The 17,537-nt window shown below is 52.5% G+C and overlaps 1 protein-coding gene across 5 annotated transcripts in view; it reads right to left on the reverse strand.

Annotated features, from left to right (window-relative positions):
- Nucleotides 1–17,537, reverse strand: part of ZNF541 (zinc finger protein 541) — a 42,226-nt gene that overhangs the window by 17,664 nt on the left and 7,025 nt on the right. For 4 of the 5 annotated variants that reach the window (XM_047712483.1, XM_047712486.1, XM_047712485.1 and 1 more), the window contains 7 exons: nucleotides 12,405–12,802; nucleotides 9,500–9,743; nucleotides 6,101–7,937; nucleotides 4,292–4,350; nucleotides 3,857–4,016; nucleotides 3,463–3,630; nucleotides 2,224–2,548 (listed from right to left, as the gene is read on the reverse strand). In XM_047712483.1, the coding sequence (XP_047568439.1) occupies nucleotides 2,224–2,548; nucleotides 3,463–3,630; nucleotides 3,857–4,016; nucleotides 4,292–4,350; nucleotides 6,101–7,937; nucleotides 9,500–9,743; nucleotides 12,405–12,705 (3,094 nt within the window). In that variant the 5' untranslated portion in view covers nucleotides 12,706–12,802. The remainder of the gene's footprint in view (nucleotides 1–2,223; nucleotides 2,549–3,462; nucleotides 3,631–3,856; nucleotides 4,017–4,291; nucleotides 4,351–6,100; nucleotides 7,938–9,499; nucleotides 9,744–12,404; nucleotides 12,803–17,537) is intronic. The other variant, XM_047712487.1, reaches the window with a different exon arrangement.

Here is a 17,537-nt window from a genome sequence, read left to right on the forward strand (position 1 = left end):
GGGTGGCTCAGTCAGTTAAGTGTCTGTCTTTGGCTTAGGTCATGAGGATGGAGCCCTGCATCAGGCTCCCTGCTCAGCAGGGAGTCTGCTTCCCCCTCTCTCTCTGCCACATCCCACCCCCACTCATGCTCTCTCTCAAATAAATAAAATTTTTAAAAAAGACATAAAAAAAGAAATCAGAACATGCTTTGAGATACATGAAAATAAGAATACAATATGCTGAAACTTGTGAAATGCAGCTAAAGCAGTGCTGTGAGAGAAATTCATAGCTGTAAATGTCTGCATTAAAAAGAAAAAGAGGGGCACCTGGGTGGCTCAGTGGGTTAAAGCCTCTGCCTTCGGCTCAGGTCATGATCCCAGGGTCCTGGGATCGAGCCCCGCATCAGGCTCTCTGCTCAGCAGGGAGCCTGCTTCCTCCTCTCTCTCTGGCTGCCTCTCTGCTCTCTGCCTACCTGTGATCTCTGTCAAATAAATAAATAAAATATAAAAAAAAAAAAACAGAAAAAGAATCTCAAGTCATTTATGGTCAATCGGCTTTCCACAAGGTCCTGAGCCAATTCAAGAGGAAACAAACAGCATTTTCTTCTTCTTTTCTTTTCTTTTCTTTTGTTTTTAACATTTTACTAACTTATTTGACAGAGAGAGAGATCACATGTAGGCAGACAGGCAGGCAGAGAGAGAGAGAGGGAAGCCGGTTCCCCGCTGAGCAGAGAGCCCGATGTGGGACTTGATCCCAGGACCCTGAGATCATGACCTGAGCTGAAGGCAGAGGCTTAACCCACTGAGCCACCCAGGTGCCCTGGGAGCAGCACTGTCAGTAAGTGGCGCTGGAACAATGTATAGCCACATGCAAAAGAACGAGTTGGGACTCCCACCTTACACAATACATAAAAGTCAAAATGGATCAGTCATAAATTTAAGACTTAAAATGATACAACTCTTACAAGAAGACAGAGACGCAAATCTTTGCAATCTTTGTTCAGGCAAAACTTTAGATACAACGAGGAAAGCACAAGTGACAAAAAATAAATTGGACTTCATCGAAATTAAAAACTTTAGTGCTACAAACAAGACCACAAATAAAATGAAAAGGCAATGCCCCAAATGGGAGAGAGTCTGCAAACCGATGTACCTGATAAAGGCCTTCCTTCCAGAATAGAGAAGAAGCTTTTACAACTGAATAATAAAAAGATAACAATGCAATTCAAAATCCTGGGAAAGGATCTGAAAAGATTACAGACAGACGGTAAGCACACAGAATGACCCTCAGTCTCAGGAACCATCAGGGAAATGCAGCTCGAAACCACCTTACACACAGCAGGATGGTCACATAAGAAGAAAGATCATGACGGCTGACAAGGATGTGGAGAAGCTGGAACTTTCATACGACGCTGGCGGGAATTTAAAACGTGTCCGTCATTTTGGAAAACGGTCTGGTAGCGACGGAAGTGGTTAAACTCAGAGCTACCCTATGACCCAGCAACTGCCCCCCTGGGAACATACGCGGGAGAAAAGGAAACATGTCCCACAAACCCTGCACACGGTGTTCAGGAGCACATAACTCCCAGCAGCCGGAGGACAGAAATGCCCCAAACGGCCATCAAGTGAGGGACGGGTACGCAGAACGTGCCATGTCCAGACCGCGGGATGTCATCGGGCCCTCAACAGGCGTGCGGCCGTGGCGCGCACTGTCACATGGACGCCCGTGGAGGCTGAGGGAGGAAGCTAGACAAAACGTCCCCCACGGTATGAGCCCAGTTATACACAATGTCCAGAACGGGCAGCTCCGGAGAGAGAAAGAGTAGAGGAGTGGTTGCTCAGGGCCGGGGGTGGGGGCAGGGTGCGTGTGACTGCGTGGATCTGGGGCTTCCTCTGGGGTGACAAAACTGCCCCAGAATTAGACGGCTGTGAGAATACTAAAGAAACACTATCTGCTTCCAGTGGGTGATTTGTATGGTGTATGAATTCTGTTCTGGCCCAAACTGGTAAAATTACTCAAAGGGCGGGCAGGACGGTAGCCAGGGTCAATAGTCCCTGTGTTTTCTCTCTGGCTGTAAAATTCTCGCACCTAGAAGGCTGCCGGTCCCAGAGGGTGCTGGGCTTCTCCCGAACAGCCGTGGGGCTCACATAGCAGGCCCGGCACGGTGGGAGGAAGGGGACCCGGCCCCCCGCAGGCCCACCCCACCCAGAGCAGAGACCACAGTCGTGCCCGGTGTCACTCACCACGCATGTTGCTGATGAGTTTGTCGGGACCGGTGTGAGCAGAGGTGGAACAGAGGGTGTTGAAGTATAGCCCTGAGCCCTCCCGGATGGGGCTGAGCATGGGGGGCGGCGTGTAAGGGGAGCACTGGAACAGTCCCTTGAGGAGGCGGTCCACCAGGAACACCGGAGACCGCAGACAGCTCTGGTGGCATCCCCCGGGGCCCGGCTCCCCAAAGGACGAGGGTGGAGGAGGGATGAACAATGCCTTGGACTGGGGGCGCTTCTTCCGCTTCCGGTGTTGGCTGCCATCCTTGCTGTCTCTCTCTTCCCCATCTTTCTCTGGTCCCTGCGGAAGAAGAGAGTTCAGAACTCAGGGAATCTCCTGAGGCACCCTGCCACACAGATGTCTTCAGAATAGAGGGCGAGAGGGAAAAGAGGACGGACTTCCGAGACAGAGGGACACACGACCTGCAACCCAGCACGTCCATGCCTGGGGCCCTCAGAATAGGGAGCAGAGCAGGGCCTCTGCACCTGAGCCAGACCCCAGACCCTAACTAAGCCACTGGATTCCTCCATGCACCCGTGCCCTCAAGGAGAGGCCTTGACTCAGGGGAATCTGAAAATAGGTGAGGCCAGTATCAGTTGTCAAAATGCCTGGTCCTTAGAGAGTGGGGGGCAGAAAGGGCCACAGCTTGAGCAAATGAAAAACAGCAACAGGTCCTGCAAGACAAGCAAAGACATCCATGCGACCCGACCCGTCCCTGTGCCCCCTGGGCTTGTCCGGCGGGATCCTCCAGTATGGGCTGAAGAGACCGGGCACGTGAACTTGCAATGCTCTCTGTCACCTCCATGCGATCTCCGCTCCTCTCTGTCAGTCCCACTCCTCCTCTCCTCCAGGTCTCTGCTCCCACACCTCGTATGGGAAGACCCCTCCAACCTCCTTAGGTTGAGTCCCTGGTGCCCCCTCAGGATGCTCTCCGCTCCCTCCGGTCCCCCTCACAGCCCAGCCCACGCTGGGGCACCCCTGTCTGGGGACAGGTCTGCTGCCTCCTGGACCGACAGGCCCGGGGGTGCGCAGTCACCAGAGTCTGCAGCGCTGCTCCCATAGGCGGGCACCGCAGAGCAGAGGATGTTAGTGACTGAACGAGCTCGCTCTGAGACTCAGAGAGTTTTTGGACCTTTGGCCGTGCTTTCCCCTCGACCACTTCGGCCAGCAAGCAGGGGAAGCAGCAGGAAGAGAGCGGCCTGACCAGCACCCACCTTGGCGGTGCTCCCGGCGGGTTGGTTCCCTGGAGCTACGGGCACAGGGATCCCCAGAGGGGCCACGGCCATGTGGTCCAAGGACTTCTTAGCTCCTGGAGGACTCTGCCCGTCCCCCTCTGGCCTCGACACCTGTCGCAGTGGCTTGCAAAACTCCGTGCCAAACACCTGAGCGCAGAGAACTGACGGCTCTGTAAGCTTCACCGGTCGGCAGGACAGGAAGAGTGGCTCCGGCCAGGCCGCTCCGGAGCAGCCCAGCCCTGACTCCTGGCCCCCCGCCCAGGCTCCCCCAAGGGTCACGCCTCCATCCTGAGATAAGTGACGTCCGGTCGCCTCCCCCCCGAAGACCTCCCGGAAGCCCCAGCAGCACAGAGCTGACTGCGCGACCCTTCACCTGCTGCTCCTGCTCCCCTCGAGGTGGCGGCCGCTGGTCGCTGCGGAAACACATGTGGCTGCTCAGCCCTTTGTCTGTAGAAAACATCTGGCTGCAATTCTTGCGGACATAAGTGCTCCTTGGCTCTGCCCAGTCCGCAGGGCCCCCATTTTGCTGGTTACTGTGGGGAAACACGGCAGGAGGGAAGAACGGGAGAAAGAGACTCGGTCCCCATCACTAATTTCTCTTTGTTTATTTAAGTCTGATCCCCTGCTAATGCTTGATGAACCCTGGGAAGTGGAGAGAGGGCGCCCCGATCTTCATGGCCGGACGCATACCTCTTCAGGACTGAAGCATCCAGAACTTGGTGACTCAGGCCCAGCACACGAGAGCCACCAGAGGAATCGGAGGGTCTGAGCTCCCCCAGGCCGGGCAGGGTGTGTCCTCTGAACTTACCATCCACCTGCCACGTTCTCCTCCTTCAGCGGATGGGGGAGCCGGTAGATATTTCCACCCTGAAGATGAAAACACATCTGAGCCACCATGTTGGAAAGGAGGCCTACGAGACCTCCAACGGTCAGACTCTGAGAAGAAAGCCCAGGTGTAATTCTCCGTGACCTCGGAGGAGGACCCGGTGCCCCGGGGCCGGGCAGGGGGCGGCACTGAACCGGAAAGACAGAACTGACAATTCAACTTCATCAAAAGTCCGAACTGCCGTGCGTCAAAGGACCCATCAAGAGAGGGAGAAGACGGCCCCGGAATGGCCGAACTGCTGTGCGTCAAAGGACTCATCAAGAGAGGGAGAAGACGGCCCCGGAATGGGAGAAAATCGCTGCAAGTCACCACCTGACAAGGGACTTGTACTCATAACACATAAAGAACTCCTACACAGCTCAGCGATGAAAAGCCCGACACCGCAACTTAAAAATGAGCAAAGGATCTGGAAGACACATAACCCAAGAGGCTTTCCAAATGGCCACTAAGCACATGAAAAGGTGCTGGGCAGTTTCCGTCGCCGGGGCAAGTGGCCCCGAGGTGCCGAGTCACAGCCGTGAGCACGGCTGGGCAAGCAAGCCTGGAGCGCAAGCGTGGCTGCTGAGGCCGTGAGGCTGGCGCCCTCCTGTACTGTGGGTGGGGACGCTGAGTGGTGTGGTCCCCTCTGGAAAAGTCCCACAGTCCCTCAGACTGAGTCGCCATATGACCCAGCAATGCTCCACTTCGGTGTTTCCCGAGAGAGGGAAACCTACGTGCACGCGGACCTTGTACTCGAACGTTCACAGCAATCCCCATGGGCTGAGCTGCGGGAACAATGCCTGACAGCTGACGGACACGTTCACAAAATGTGACCTAGCCGTATGGGGAGCGTCACTCAGCCGAAAAGGAGCAAAGCACCAAGAGGAGCCACAGCGTGACGAGCCTTGAAAACACCACCCTCAGCGTGAGAAGCAGGCACAGAAGGCCACGCAGTGTGTGATTTCAACTACTCCAACAACACGAAAGGCCCAGAAGGGGCAAATCCGCAGACACAGAAGGTAGGTTCCTGGTTGCCAGGGGCCGGGAGGGATGGAGAGATTAGGCGGGACGACAAAGGGTCCAGGGCCTCTTTTGCGGGTGACGAAAACGTTCTGGTGAAGAGCGGTAACATACACCCAACCTCATGAAAATACTGAACGCCACTGGAGGGTACACTTTAAAACGGTGAGTTAAATGATACAGGCTGTTAAAAAAAAAAAAAAAGGCAGCTGTGGGGTGGCGGGAAGGGTGCGGCACCTCGGGCCGGGGTAAGGCAGAGCGGCCCCCCTCTCCATGCCCAGACCCCATACCATCCGCAAGGACAGGCAAGAACCAGGCTACTACTGCTCGGCAGGGCCAGCCGGGGTCGTGACCATGACTCCCACCAGGAGAGAGACGGTATTGCACACGGAAATATTTACGGGGGCAGGATCTCTACCTTTATATCCTCTGAAGAACTGAAGGAGGCCAATCCAAAAGGAAGTGAAAGGCAAACAGCAAGCATGCAGGAAAAGCTTTGGGGAGAAAGCATCTGACAACTCGAAAGACCTCGTTCTCAGCTCTTTGGAGGGGGGCAGGAGGGACCACAGTCTCCACAAACCTTCCTTTCCGCCTCTCTAAACCTGCCCTAGAGGAACCCCCGAGATGAAACATGACGCCTGACCAACCAGTAAATGCGGGAGCAAGTCAGGAATGAGACTCCGGCCTGGAGCACAGGCAGGTTTTGGGTCTCGTGAGGGAGAGCCCAGGTACCTGGATTCTGTTGAATATGGTCAGCTTGGACTTGGAGTCCTGGGGTGGCTCTGCTGGGGGCCCGGCTGATGAGAAGGAGGCCATGGCTACCTGGCTCGGGGAGGCTGTGCAGCACATATCCATTTTCACCTTCTCCTTCCGGAAGCCCGAGAAGCGCTGGGACCTGGGGTTGCCGGAGAAGAGCCTGTAGCCTCCGCCCCGGGCACAGGCCTGGCTCTTTTCCCCTTTTGTGGCCCCCAATGCCGTGCCGTTCTCCGCCTGGGCCTGCTTCCCTGGGAGCGGGGCTCCGAGGGGCTCCTCCCCACCTAACTGGGTCTGCCGTGTGCCCCCGGGGGAGAAGATGTCCCCCAGGTCCAAGGTCCCTTTTGTGGATCTCAGCTGCTTGGCCAGAGAGGAGATGTCTGGATTGCCGGTGGTGTCCAACGATGAGGCCGTGAGGGACGGTGGAACGGTGACCCCTTTGGGTCCTCCCTTTGAGTCCCGTCTGGTGCTGGCCGGGGAGGCCTCCCTGGGGAACACAGGCGTGATTTTCCTCCTGCGGGCTGGGGACCCCTCTGGCTCCGGGTTTCCGGAGCCAGCATGGAGAGAGTCGATGGGGGGTGCCGGTGGCGTTGGCTGCTGTGGCCAGGGCCCCGGCAGGGGCTTCAGGGCGGCCTGTTTGCCCTCGGGCCCGGGGAGCTGGGAGAAGATCCGCTGGGACTTGGCAATCATCTGGAACACCTGCATCTGCTCGTGGCTCACCAGAGACTCCTGGGACTTCAGGAACAGCTGCCGGAAGAGCGGTGTGCCGTCCGACGGGAGCCCGCTCGGCTTCTGGGCATCCTGAAGGCCTGGCTCCCCTGGGTTTTGCCACGAGAAGGAGTCACAGTCAAACTTGCTCTTCTTGGAAACCCAGGTGTCGTCTTCCCCGCAGGCGTATCTGGGGTCACCGGAGGCCTCTCCAGGCGCCTTCAAGAGTGTGGCAGGGAAGGGCAACGTGTCCTCCAGATTGACGGTCCCTGGGCTGGGGGAGGGCTCCCCTGTGGGGGAGATGCTGCTGGGCCCCGGGCCCGACTCGCCACCCTCCCGGGACTGCATCGATGGGGTCTTGTGGACCATGAACACGTTGTTCCCTTTGCTCTTGGCGCAGCCAGGCAGGTTCCGGAGCCACTGGAAGTTGTGGCCAGCTGGCTGGGAACTGGCAGGGACAGTCTGGCCTCGAAAGAGAGGCAGGCAGGCAGGCAGGGGGCCGCCCTCGGGCCAGCCCTCCAGGCTGGGCGGCATCGGGAGCACGGGTTCCGACTCGGTGGAATCGGAGCCGCCGTTTTCCGCGCCTCTCGAGTGCACGGCCGTGAACATGGCAGCGGCAGGCTCCTTCCGCAGGGGGCGAGGCTCCTCAGGAACGTCCGTGCCCAGGTTCCCAGGAGCCGCCGGGATGCCTGCTGAGGTGCAGGAGGAGGGCCCGGAAGAGGGTGCACAGAGACAGGCCACAGTCCTGCCCTCTCCGCCGTCTGCGGGCCCCGCGGCAGCCGGGACGGGAGAGGGAATCTGGTGGACGATGCTGCTGACGATGCGGCGCAGGAGGTCTCGGCTGGGCAAGAGGGAGCCGGGTGACCGGGCTTCCGGGGGTGCTGGGGCACGTAGACCAGTGGGCGCAGGCTGGCTGGCTGCCTCGTGGTGGGCGTGTGGGGAGTCCCCGCAGGCCTCCTCTTCCGGGGGGGCCTCCTTCAGGATGCACAGGCCGTGCTGCACCTCGTAGTGGCGGCGCAGGGAGCGGTAGTCGCAGTAGCTCTTGCTGCAGCCCTGCTCCATGCACACGAATGGCTTGGTCTTCTGGTGGGTGAGCATGTGCCCGGTCCTGCGGCCACACGGGGGGAGGGAGTCAGCGGCTGCCTCAGCTGCCGCTCACCAGGGACCCCAAGGGTGTCCCCAAGGGGCAGTGGTGGGGCCATATCAGAAGCTATACATGCTCCGCCCCCCCCACCCCCCGCCATGAGGAGAGACCCAAGCAGCTGCTGATGGCCAAATGCAAGGGGCGCTCCTGTCCCTCACCTTTAAGCAAACCCCTCATCAGAGGGGAAAAAAAAAAAAAATCAATGAAAGGCAGACTGGCATTCCCCAAAGTGAGTTCCCAAGGAACACCAGTCCTCCAGAGTGGCTCCCTGAGGAGGTGGGCTCAGCTGCCAAGCAAGTTTTGAACAAACGCTATTTGCTCCTTGGAGGATCAGAGCAGCAAATTTAAAAGCCACGCAGTAGGGAGACAAACCCCTCTTTCAGCTCCCATGCCTCTCGGACTTATTTGTCCACAGAAGCGTTTATTCAAATAGCCCCTCGTAGTGTCCCTGAGGACTAAGGTTCTGCAGGATACGCTCAAGGAGATGCTTACTTCCCCACAACCCTTCCTTTAGCCCAAGAGTCTTTGCTTTCTCCTAGCACTCCTCCAAGGAGACTGCTACCTGGAGCCTACTCCCCGGGGGAAAAAAATTACAGATGCCCCATGGGTAAAAACTTTCTAGCAAACAACCAAATGTGCCTCCTGTAATTTCTGCAATTATGAATGAATATGAATATGTACATTTACATCCTACTTCTGGCTATGTTAGCATATCACAAGCATAAACAAGTCAGTCAGTCCTGCCCTAGGTTCCCAACAGCCCTGCCCTAGACAGTAACCGCATGGCACATGGGATTATCTCTAGAAGCCCCCCACCCCGAAACCCTTCTGAGGGAAGCTGAAGGAGCTGAGGAGCCTCCTAAAAATGCAAGGGCTTGCCATCTCCCACGGTCAAGTCTCTGGGTTTGAAAAAAAGTCTGTCCTGTCTTGCTAGCAAGAAAGGCTCATCATTTCCAAGATACTTAGAACAAAGGGAATTCTGGCTCCTAACTCTTACAACGGGCTTTATTTTTTTAAATCAAGAGTTGTTTTTTTTTTTTTTTTTTTTAAAGGAGTAAGAAAAAACAATGCTCCATTGCCATATTCTAGAAACAGGCATTTCGGAATCTCTCATGCCCCTGAATTATTCCCACACACATGCCTCAGGAGACGCAGATCTGTCCTCCTTGGACACCTGCTGGGGACTCCGAGCATTTCTCTATATAGTTAGCCCAATTCCCTGCATGACAAAATTGCCTTGGAGAGAACCCCTATGTGTCTTGAAACCCACAAGGGTCCCGTCTGCAGTCGAGGCAGCGGTTTCCGTCCCCGTGGGAACATGCCGGCTGGGCGGAGGGACCTGTCCCGGGCTGTGTGAGCCCCGCGCTCCACAGCGGGCAGTGTGAGAAGAACAGAGGGGCGTCCGTGCACAGCTCCCAGCCATCCGGGGAGCTGGACGGCCGGCTGGGGGGCCTGGGATGGGGTGAGGGAGACCCAGGAGCAGCTCGCCCATTCCCCGCCAGCCCCCTGACCACACTCCGACATACAGGTGGTCCTGGCGCTTGAAGGCCTTGCCACAGATCTTGCAGACGTGCTTCCTCTCCTGGCTGTGCGTCAGGTAGTGCTTGCTCAGGGAGCTGGCGCTGCTGAACACCTTCCCGCAGAGGCTGCAGTCCAGGAGCGGGTTCTGGGGGGAAGCGTGCTGCCGCTTGCCTTTCCTGGCGCTCCCACAGGTGGCCCTGCCTCCTTCATCAGCCTCCTTAGGCACCTTGAGGGCGCCGAGCCCGAGGTCTAAACAAAGGGAGAGAGCACAGGTTACAGAAGTGTGGGGAAGTCAGAGGGCACGGCTAAGGCACTCAGTGAGTCTCGGGGCTGCAGCCTGCTGGGGCAGAGGGACCACGTCTGTGTCGTCCAAATACAGCAGCTTTGCGCACAGAGAGAAGGAAGAGGGGGAGAAGGGACCCCTGGGATGGCACTCGGAGGGATGGTGGCGGCGATATCTGAAGCACTTCTGGGACAAGGTGACCACCCTGGGCTAGGAATTATGGCTAGACCATCCGTGGTGCTCTCAGAAGGCCAAGCCAGAAAAATAGAGTCCAAGACCTCAGCAAAGCACAGATCCTTCCTGGCAGCCAATTCCACTTCTGGGATGTTAAAGGAACAAACATGGATTTGTACGAAAACGTAGCTGGCAAAGCAGTTAATGGCAGCACTGCCTTTCCTGTTAGAAACCTCCTAGCATCTGATGAAAGGGCACGCAGGGGACCGCAGGACGCTCTCAATGGTCTAGGACACAGCATTTAAGATAAAACTGGGGGAAAATATCTGACGACATGAATGGATATTCATACCATGCTACTCAGTGAGAGAAGAGCGACCTGTTACAGAACAGAAAGAGAGGGGCGCCTGGGTGGCTCAGTGGGCTGAGCCGCTGCCTTCGGCTCAGGTCATGATCCCAGGTCCTGGGTTCAAGCCCCACATCGGGCTCTCTGCTCAGCAGGGAGCCTGCTTCCTCCTCTCTCTCTGCCTGCCTCTCTGCCTACTTGTGATTTCTGTCAAATAAATAAATAAAAATCTTTAAAAAAAAAAAAAGAACAGAAAGAGACAAAACAATTTGAATAGAAAACAAGCTGAGAGAATGGCATTGACTGGGAGGACTCTGGGCCACTTCTGTTTTCCTTTTCTCGTGTATCTGACTACATTTCTGTGTTTTCTGTATCCCTTTGGGTAAAATGTTTACAAACCACTCACCCGAGGACCCAGGAAGGGACAGGGAATGCTAAGGCGAGAGAGGGGTGGGACAGCATCTCAAGGGGCAGCATGTGGGGAGGAAAGAGCCTGCTTCTGTCCTGCTCCAAGGGACAGAGATTAGGTTTGGTTGTGTCCGACTGAAGAGAAGCAGATTTCAAACCACCAGAAACACAGGTGTGATGGATGCAAGGACGCTGTGGGCTCCTGCCATCTCCAGTGCCTAGAATTCCCTCCCGACACACTCACAGGCACTTCCACAGTCATCTGGTGGATGGACCAACTGTGGGAGAAATTCCTGCTCTTTCGATTGGTCTTCAAGGTTAATGATTGGTAATACACTTTGCAGGGAGGGATGTGGACCCCCCGTGAAAACCTGGCGAAGGCTGCCAGTTCTCTGCCCAGCAAAATGCACACATATTCACACTACAAGCATTCTTTAGGTGGTTTCTGTGGCCTGAGTCGAGAACCCTAATTCCTGCAGCACCCCCAGGCCTGGCCCCGTGCTTACAACACTGTACCTGTCCCATGATTCTAGGAGTCTACCTTGGCCATCGTTCCAACAAGGGGACAAGGCTGAGCCCTTGTCTATTGTGTCTTGTGTGGAGAGGGGCTTTGGGACTTTCTCACTTTGGCAAGTCTTCACGACCTTCCCAGAGCTGCTCCTGGAGCAGACGTTCACTGAACCCCTGCTCAGCAGAGCCATCACGGACGTGGCCTTCCATGCATGTGGTGTGAATGGAACCACCAAAAGGCTCTAGCTCAGTCAACCCATCTGAGCAACTGACCCATGAACCTGTGAAAAGAGTTAACAGAAACTGAATTTGGGGCACCTGGGTGGCTCATTCACTTGAGCACCCGACTCCTGGTCTGGGCTCGGGTCTTGAACTCGGGGTCGTGAGATTGAGCCTCCGAGGTGGGCTTTGTGCTCAGCGGGGAGTCGCCTGAGATTCTCTCTCTCTCCCTGCCCCTCCCCACACATGCCCGCTCTCAAAGAAACAAATACATCTTTTAAAAAAGTTTTAAAAATTGGATTTATCTTGTTGGGGAAGACTGAAAGCAAACCAAAAAAACCCAACAGAAATTGCACCAAGCCATTTAACTATTGCATCCTTTCTCCTTGTGCTCCTCTGCTGTTGGAGAGAAAGACTTGTCTGAGTCTGAGATGAGCTCTACCGACGCTGATGGAAATGACTGCTATCTGTCTCGTGCTCTACAGTCTGTGCAGTGCTTTTCCAGTCCTTTCTTCCCTTGCTTCTGACTGCTGATACTCTGCAGGGAAGCAGAGTGGACACTATCATCCCCCCACTTCACAGATGAGACACTGAGGCTGGGGAAGCTTAGCCAATCAAGTGACAGACGGGATCCCAGGTCACTCTGTAAACATGAAAAGGGCCTCTGAGATGTGATCAGTAGGAAAATCTCCCGTGAACTCAAACGTCTGCCCACACAACACACAAGATCAGGACATCCATGAATGGCCCATTTTCTCAACATTATTCATCCAGATCAGTGTTTAGTTTCCTTGACTAGGAAGTTGGAAACAATTCCCAAGTTAAAAAAGAAAGTGACTGTCCCCTGTTTCCTAGTCACCTGTGGAGGATACAAATTTTCCTATCCAGTTCATGCAGAAGCAACCCCGAGCGGGCCACAGGAGCTTTCGCACAGCCCTCGGGGCCCTCAGACCCAGGTGGACAGCCTCACCTTGTAAGGAAGCCTGAGATTCCGGGTCTGCGAACTCCTCCAGCAGCTTCACAGAGTCACTGTCCTTCCCTGAGTACAGGGACAGGGTGTCTAAGTTGTCCTCCAGCACCTCACTGGCCATGTCGGGCGTTGGGAGGCTGGGGTCCAGGTCCAAACCACTCAGGCCAGCATAGAGCAGGTCTCGTGTGCTGGGACCCAGATCCCGGTTGAGGGTGTCGCTGCAATTGAGGCTCTCGGAAAACGAAGGGAGATGCATCTCTGGAGGGAGGGCACCCTCGTCCCCGAGGCTGTACTGGTCCATGGCTCTCCACTGCCAGGTCTTGGCCAAGAGCTACTCTCCAGACAAGCAAGGCCGTGTAAGGAGTCAGGATGGAAAAGCTCTTGGTGCTGTCTAATTCCTGAAAATGAATGAGGAGGAATAAAAATTATGAGATGGCAATGCAGCATGGCAGATGGAGTATGGACTGGGAGTTCAAACAGACCTGTGTTTGGGTCTGTTCTCTGCCACTTAACAGCCATGGGAACTTGGGCAATTCACTTAAGCTCCACGAGCCCCAGTTTCCTCATCTGTAAACTGGGCATAAGAGAAACTCCATCATAAGATTGTTGTAGGGAATAAATAGAAGGATTTCCAGCAACATGGCGGACAGAACTGACCGCTTTCTCCAGCTATAAACACAGAGAAATATGACAAAAGAAAAATTTTAATACGTAGCCAAGCTCAAGAGAGAGGCAAAACCCCACGTGCCAGCAACAAGGAGAAAATACAAAGGAAACTCAGAGGTGTAGGCTCAAGTCAGCCAGAGGGCAAAGTTAGACTCTGATACTGAGCCTCTTGTCCAATATGGCGGCAACTGGTCATACAGGGCTGTGAAGCACATGACATGGGACTGGCTCAAACTGAAACATGCCATGAGTCTAACCCACACACCGGATTTGGAAGACTTAGTATTTTTTTTTTAAAGATTTTATTCATTTGACAGAGATCACAAGTAGGCAGAGAGGCAGGCAGAGAGAGGGGGGAAGCAGGCTCCCCGCTGAGCAGAGAGCCCGATGCAGGGCTTGATCCCAGGAGCCTCAGACCATGACCCGAGCCAAAGGCAGAGGCCCAACCCACTGAGCCACCCAGGTACCCCAAGACTTAGTATTTAAAAAAAAATAAATTTAGGATGTTTTTATATTACTACATGTTAAAATGATAATATCTTGGATACAGTGGGTGAGATATGTTATTAAGATGAATCTCATCTTGGGGCGCCTGGGTGGCTCAGTGGGTTAAGCCACTGCCTTCGGCTCAGGTCATATCTCAGGGTCCTGGGATCGAGTCCTGCATCAGGCTCTCTGCTCAGCGGGGAGCCTGCTTCCCTCTCTCTCTCTCTCTGCCTGCCTCTCCGTCTACTTGTGATCTCTCTCTGTCAAATAAATAAATAAAATCTTTAAAAAAAAAAAGAAAAAGAAAAACTCTGCACATGGGACACCTGGGTAGCTCAGTTGGTTAAGCATCTGCTTTTGGCTTAGGCCATGATCCCAGAGTCCTGGGATCGAGTCCCATGTCAGGCATTCTGCTCAGCGTGCTTCTCCCTCTCAAATAAATGAATAAAATCTTAAAAAAATAAAAGAAAAGAAGAAAAACTCTGCACATAAGCCAGAGTGTACCCCCAAGAGTCAGGAAGAAAACGGGCAATGAGAGACAATAAAACCCAGCATGAGAAAAAAGTAAGTCAGTACAGGGCAAGACCAAACATTTTAAAAAAGAAACAAGTGAAACATTCATGAAGACATTTAAATCAAGAGCTCACTTAGAAGGGCTAAGCAGCAGAAGGAACAGGGCTGAAGAGAGAAATAATGAATCGAAAGAGCAATCTGAGGAAGTACCCCCAGGATCCAGCAGAGAGAGAGAAAGAAATGGAAAACACAAATGGGAAGCTGAGAGAGTACAAACAGAGAAGCAAATGCAAAAGACTAACAGTGTCTAACAGGCGTCCCCCCCACAAAGAGGAGAGAACACAGAACACATGACATATTTTTTTTTTAAAGATTTTATATTTAAGTGATCTCTATATCCAGTGTGGGGCTCGAACTCACAACTCCAGGATGAAGAGTGGCAGGCTCCACTGACTGAGCCAGCCAGGCGCCCCAGGAAAAATGACATCTTAAAGAGATACTGGTGGAGAAGTTTCCAGAATTGCAGGGACACCGGAATTAAGCTCATAATTCCTGAAGATGATTGGTTAATACCAAGTGGGGCAAAGCCAAGCAGGATAAGTAAAAGTGAATTCACTCCTCAACCCACAACAGTAGAACTGCTGACCACTAAAGAAAGAGAGAAAACCCTACAAAGGACCAGAAAGGAGAGGCAGATAGTCTACAAAGGGATGATGGCTAGCCTGCTGGCAAACATCTCAAAAGAGCAAAGGCTAGGAGACCAGGAATAGCACCGCCAGCAGATGAAGGCAGGGTGAGAGCCAGCTCAGAACTCAACATGCAGGGAAACTAGTATTAAGGGTGTGCAACAAAGACGTTTTCAGACAAGGCATAAGAGGTTGCACATAGACCTTGGCTCAAAGGCTAATACAGGTTTTGAACCATTTGGGAAAGAAAAGACAAGGTTTAACTTTATACTTTACCCATGCTAAAAAAAATCCAAGTGTAACTACCAAAAGAAAAGGAATAAACTATATAACATCTGAACTGGTAGAATTTAACCCACCCCCCAAAAGAGAAAAAAAGACTCAAATGACTAAAATTTGCAATTAAAGCAGAAACAAAACCAGAAAAGACTATAAAAGATTACTATGAACAACTGCATGCCAACAAAGAAGGTAACTTGGAGAAAAATGGACAGATTCTAAAAAGACACAAATCACCAAACTGACCCAAGAGGAAAGAGACTATCTGCATAGCCCTGTAAGAAGGAAAAAGATTAAGTTAGTAACTTAAAAACTTCCTACCCATGCCACTGCAGAAACAATGAAAAGAGTCAGCTTTATTGGAACTCTGGAAAATAGCCAATGGTTTACTGCAAACAAACCAACCCTTAGCAAGACAAAGGTGAATGAAACATGGTCCTGTGGCATTTTAACTTACTCCTGTCTCATCCCCCTTCCTCCCCCTACCAGCTGTGGTTTTGAAGGCAGAAGCCACATTCTGGTGTGGGCTCCTAGTGCAGAAGGCAGCAGAGAAGATCTTGTTCTCACGCCTGAGCTTGTCTGTCTTGACCTGTCAGATGGAGGTCTAACACGGAGGTCTTGCCTTGATTTTGCCTAACTTGGAATTTCTCGGCAGAGAACAGCCATGAGGATGGCATTTGTTGAAAACATTAAAGGCCACATTGTACACCCAAAATTAATATAAGTGTATATTAATTATACTTCAACAAAAAAATGCTCAGAAAATAAAAAATAAAAACAATGAGGCAGATGCTGCAGCCCAGGGCAAAGGATATTAATTAGGGCCAACAACAAATTTGCCACGGAAAGTCAGGGAGGAAGAGCTGGACAGAGAGAGGCTTTGAAGAGTCAGGGCTCTGAAAAGCTTCTATGCTGGCAGTTTCTTACAAAACTAAACATGGTTTCACTGTACAATCCAGTCATCACACTCCTCCTTATCTACCTGTGAGCTGGAAACTTATGTCAACACAAAACCTGCACTCAAATGTTTACAGGAGCTTTATCTGTAACTGCAAACAACTAGAAGCAACCAAGATATCTCCCAGTAGGAGAATGGATAACCAAACTCTGGCACCTGTGTACAATGGAATGTTATTCGGCAATGAAAACCAAGGAGCTAGGGGCACCTGGGTGGCTCAGTCGGTTAAGCATCTGTCTTGAGCTCAGGTCCTGCGATTGAGCCCTGTACTGGGCTCTCTGCTTGGTGGGGAGCCTACTTCTCCTTCTCCCTCTGCCCTTCTCCCCTTCCTCCCAGCTTGTGCTTGCTCACATTCTCTCTCTCAATAAATAAAATCTTAAAAAAAAAAAAAAAAAGCCAAGGAGCTGTCAAGCCACAAAAACACATGAAGGAAACTTAAATGCATGTTGCTAAGTGAAGAAAGCTGGTCTGAAAAGACTACATATTATATGATTCCAACCATATGGCATTTTGAAAAAGGCAAAACTATAGAGACACTCAGAGACTGGTGGTTGCCAGGGTTTGAGGGGAGGGCGGAGGGATGAATAGGTAAAGCACAGGCGGGACTTTGAGGGAAGTGAAATTACTGTGTGTGATTCACGTAATAGTAGGTACAAGACATTATACATTAGCCAAGACCCACAGAACTGCACAACACAAAGAGTGAATCCTCATGTAAACTACGGACTCTAGTTAACTAAGAATAAAATAAACTTTAAAAATAAAAACCATCCACATTGGGGCGCCTGGGTGGCTCAGTGGGTTAAAGCCTCTGCCTTCGGCTCAGGTCATTATCTCAGGGTCCTGGGATCGAGTCCCACATCAGGCTCTCTGCTCAGCAGGGAGCCTGCTTTCCCCTCTCTCTCTGCCTGCTTCTCTGCCTACTTGTGTTCTCCGTCTGTCAAATAAATAAATAAAATCTTTAAAAAAACAAAAAACCAAACAACAACAAAAAACCATCCACATGTTTCAAGGAATCAAGAAGGCCATGTGTCCAGGGCAGGCACATGCTCAGAAAACACTTGTGAAGGCTCTAAGCTCTCACTTCTGGCTGACTTTGGGTCTGTGAACTCCTGCTGAGGGCAGAAGTTGTGTTCCAACACTCAGAGCCCCACTGCAACGACCAGGAGATGTGTTTTGACTCCAGGCACTTAAGGGAATCTACGCCAAATCGCAGCTGACCGCAGACTAACAGAACAGAGACTTTGCTGACCATGCACGACAAAGAATACAGTCTACAGTGAGTGTCTACAAAAGTCACTAGCCAAACATTATAACTCATAAGCGGTGGCCAGCAACAAACCTTGGGGTAGGGGGAAGGAGAATCTGATTCCAAGAATCACCACATTACAATATTAAAAATGTCCACATTCTCAACAAAAATAATTACGAGGCGGGCAAACAAAGTATGGCTCAATGAGAGGGCCAACTGTTTCATACAAATGATGGAATCAAACAGTATCGGCCTTTTACGTCTGGTGCTTTTGGGAAGAATAGCATTCTCAA

This window comes from Lutra lutra, chromosome 17, assembly GCF_902655055.1.
Source record: "Lutra lutra chromosome 17, mLutLut1.2, whole genome shotgun sequence".
NCBI lineage: Eukaryota > Metazoa > Chordata > Mammalia > Carnivora > Mustelidae > Lutra > Lutra lutra.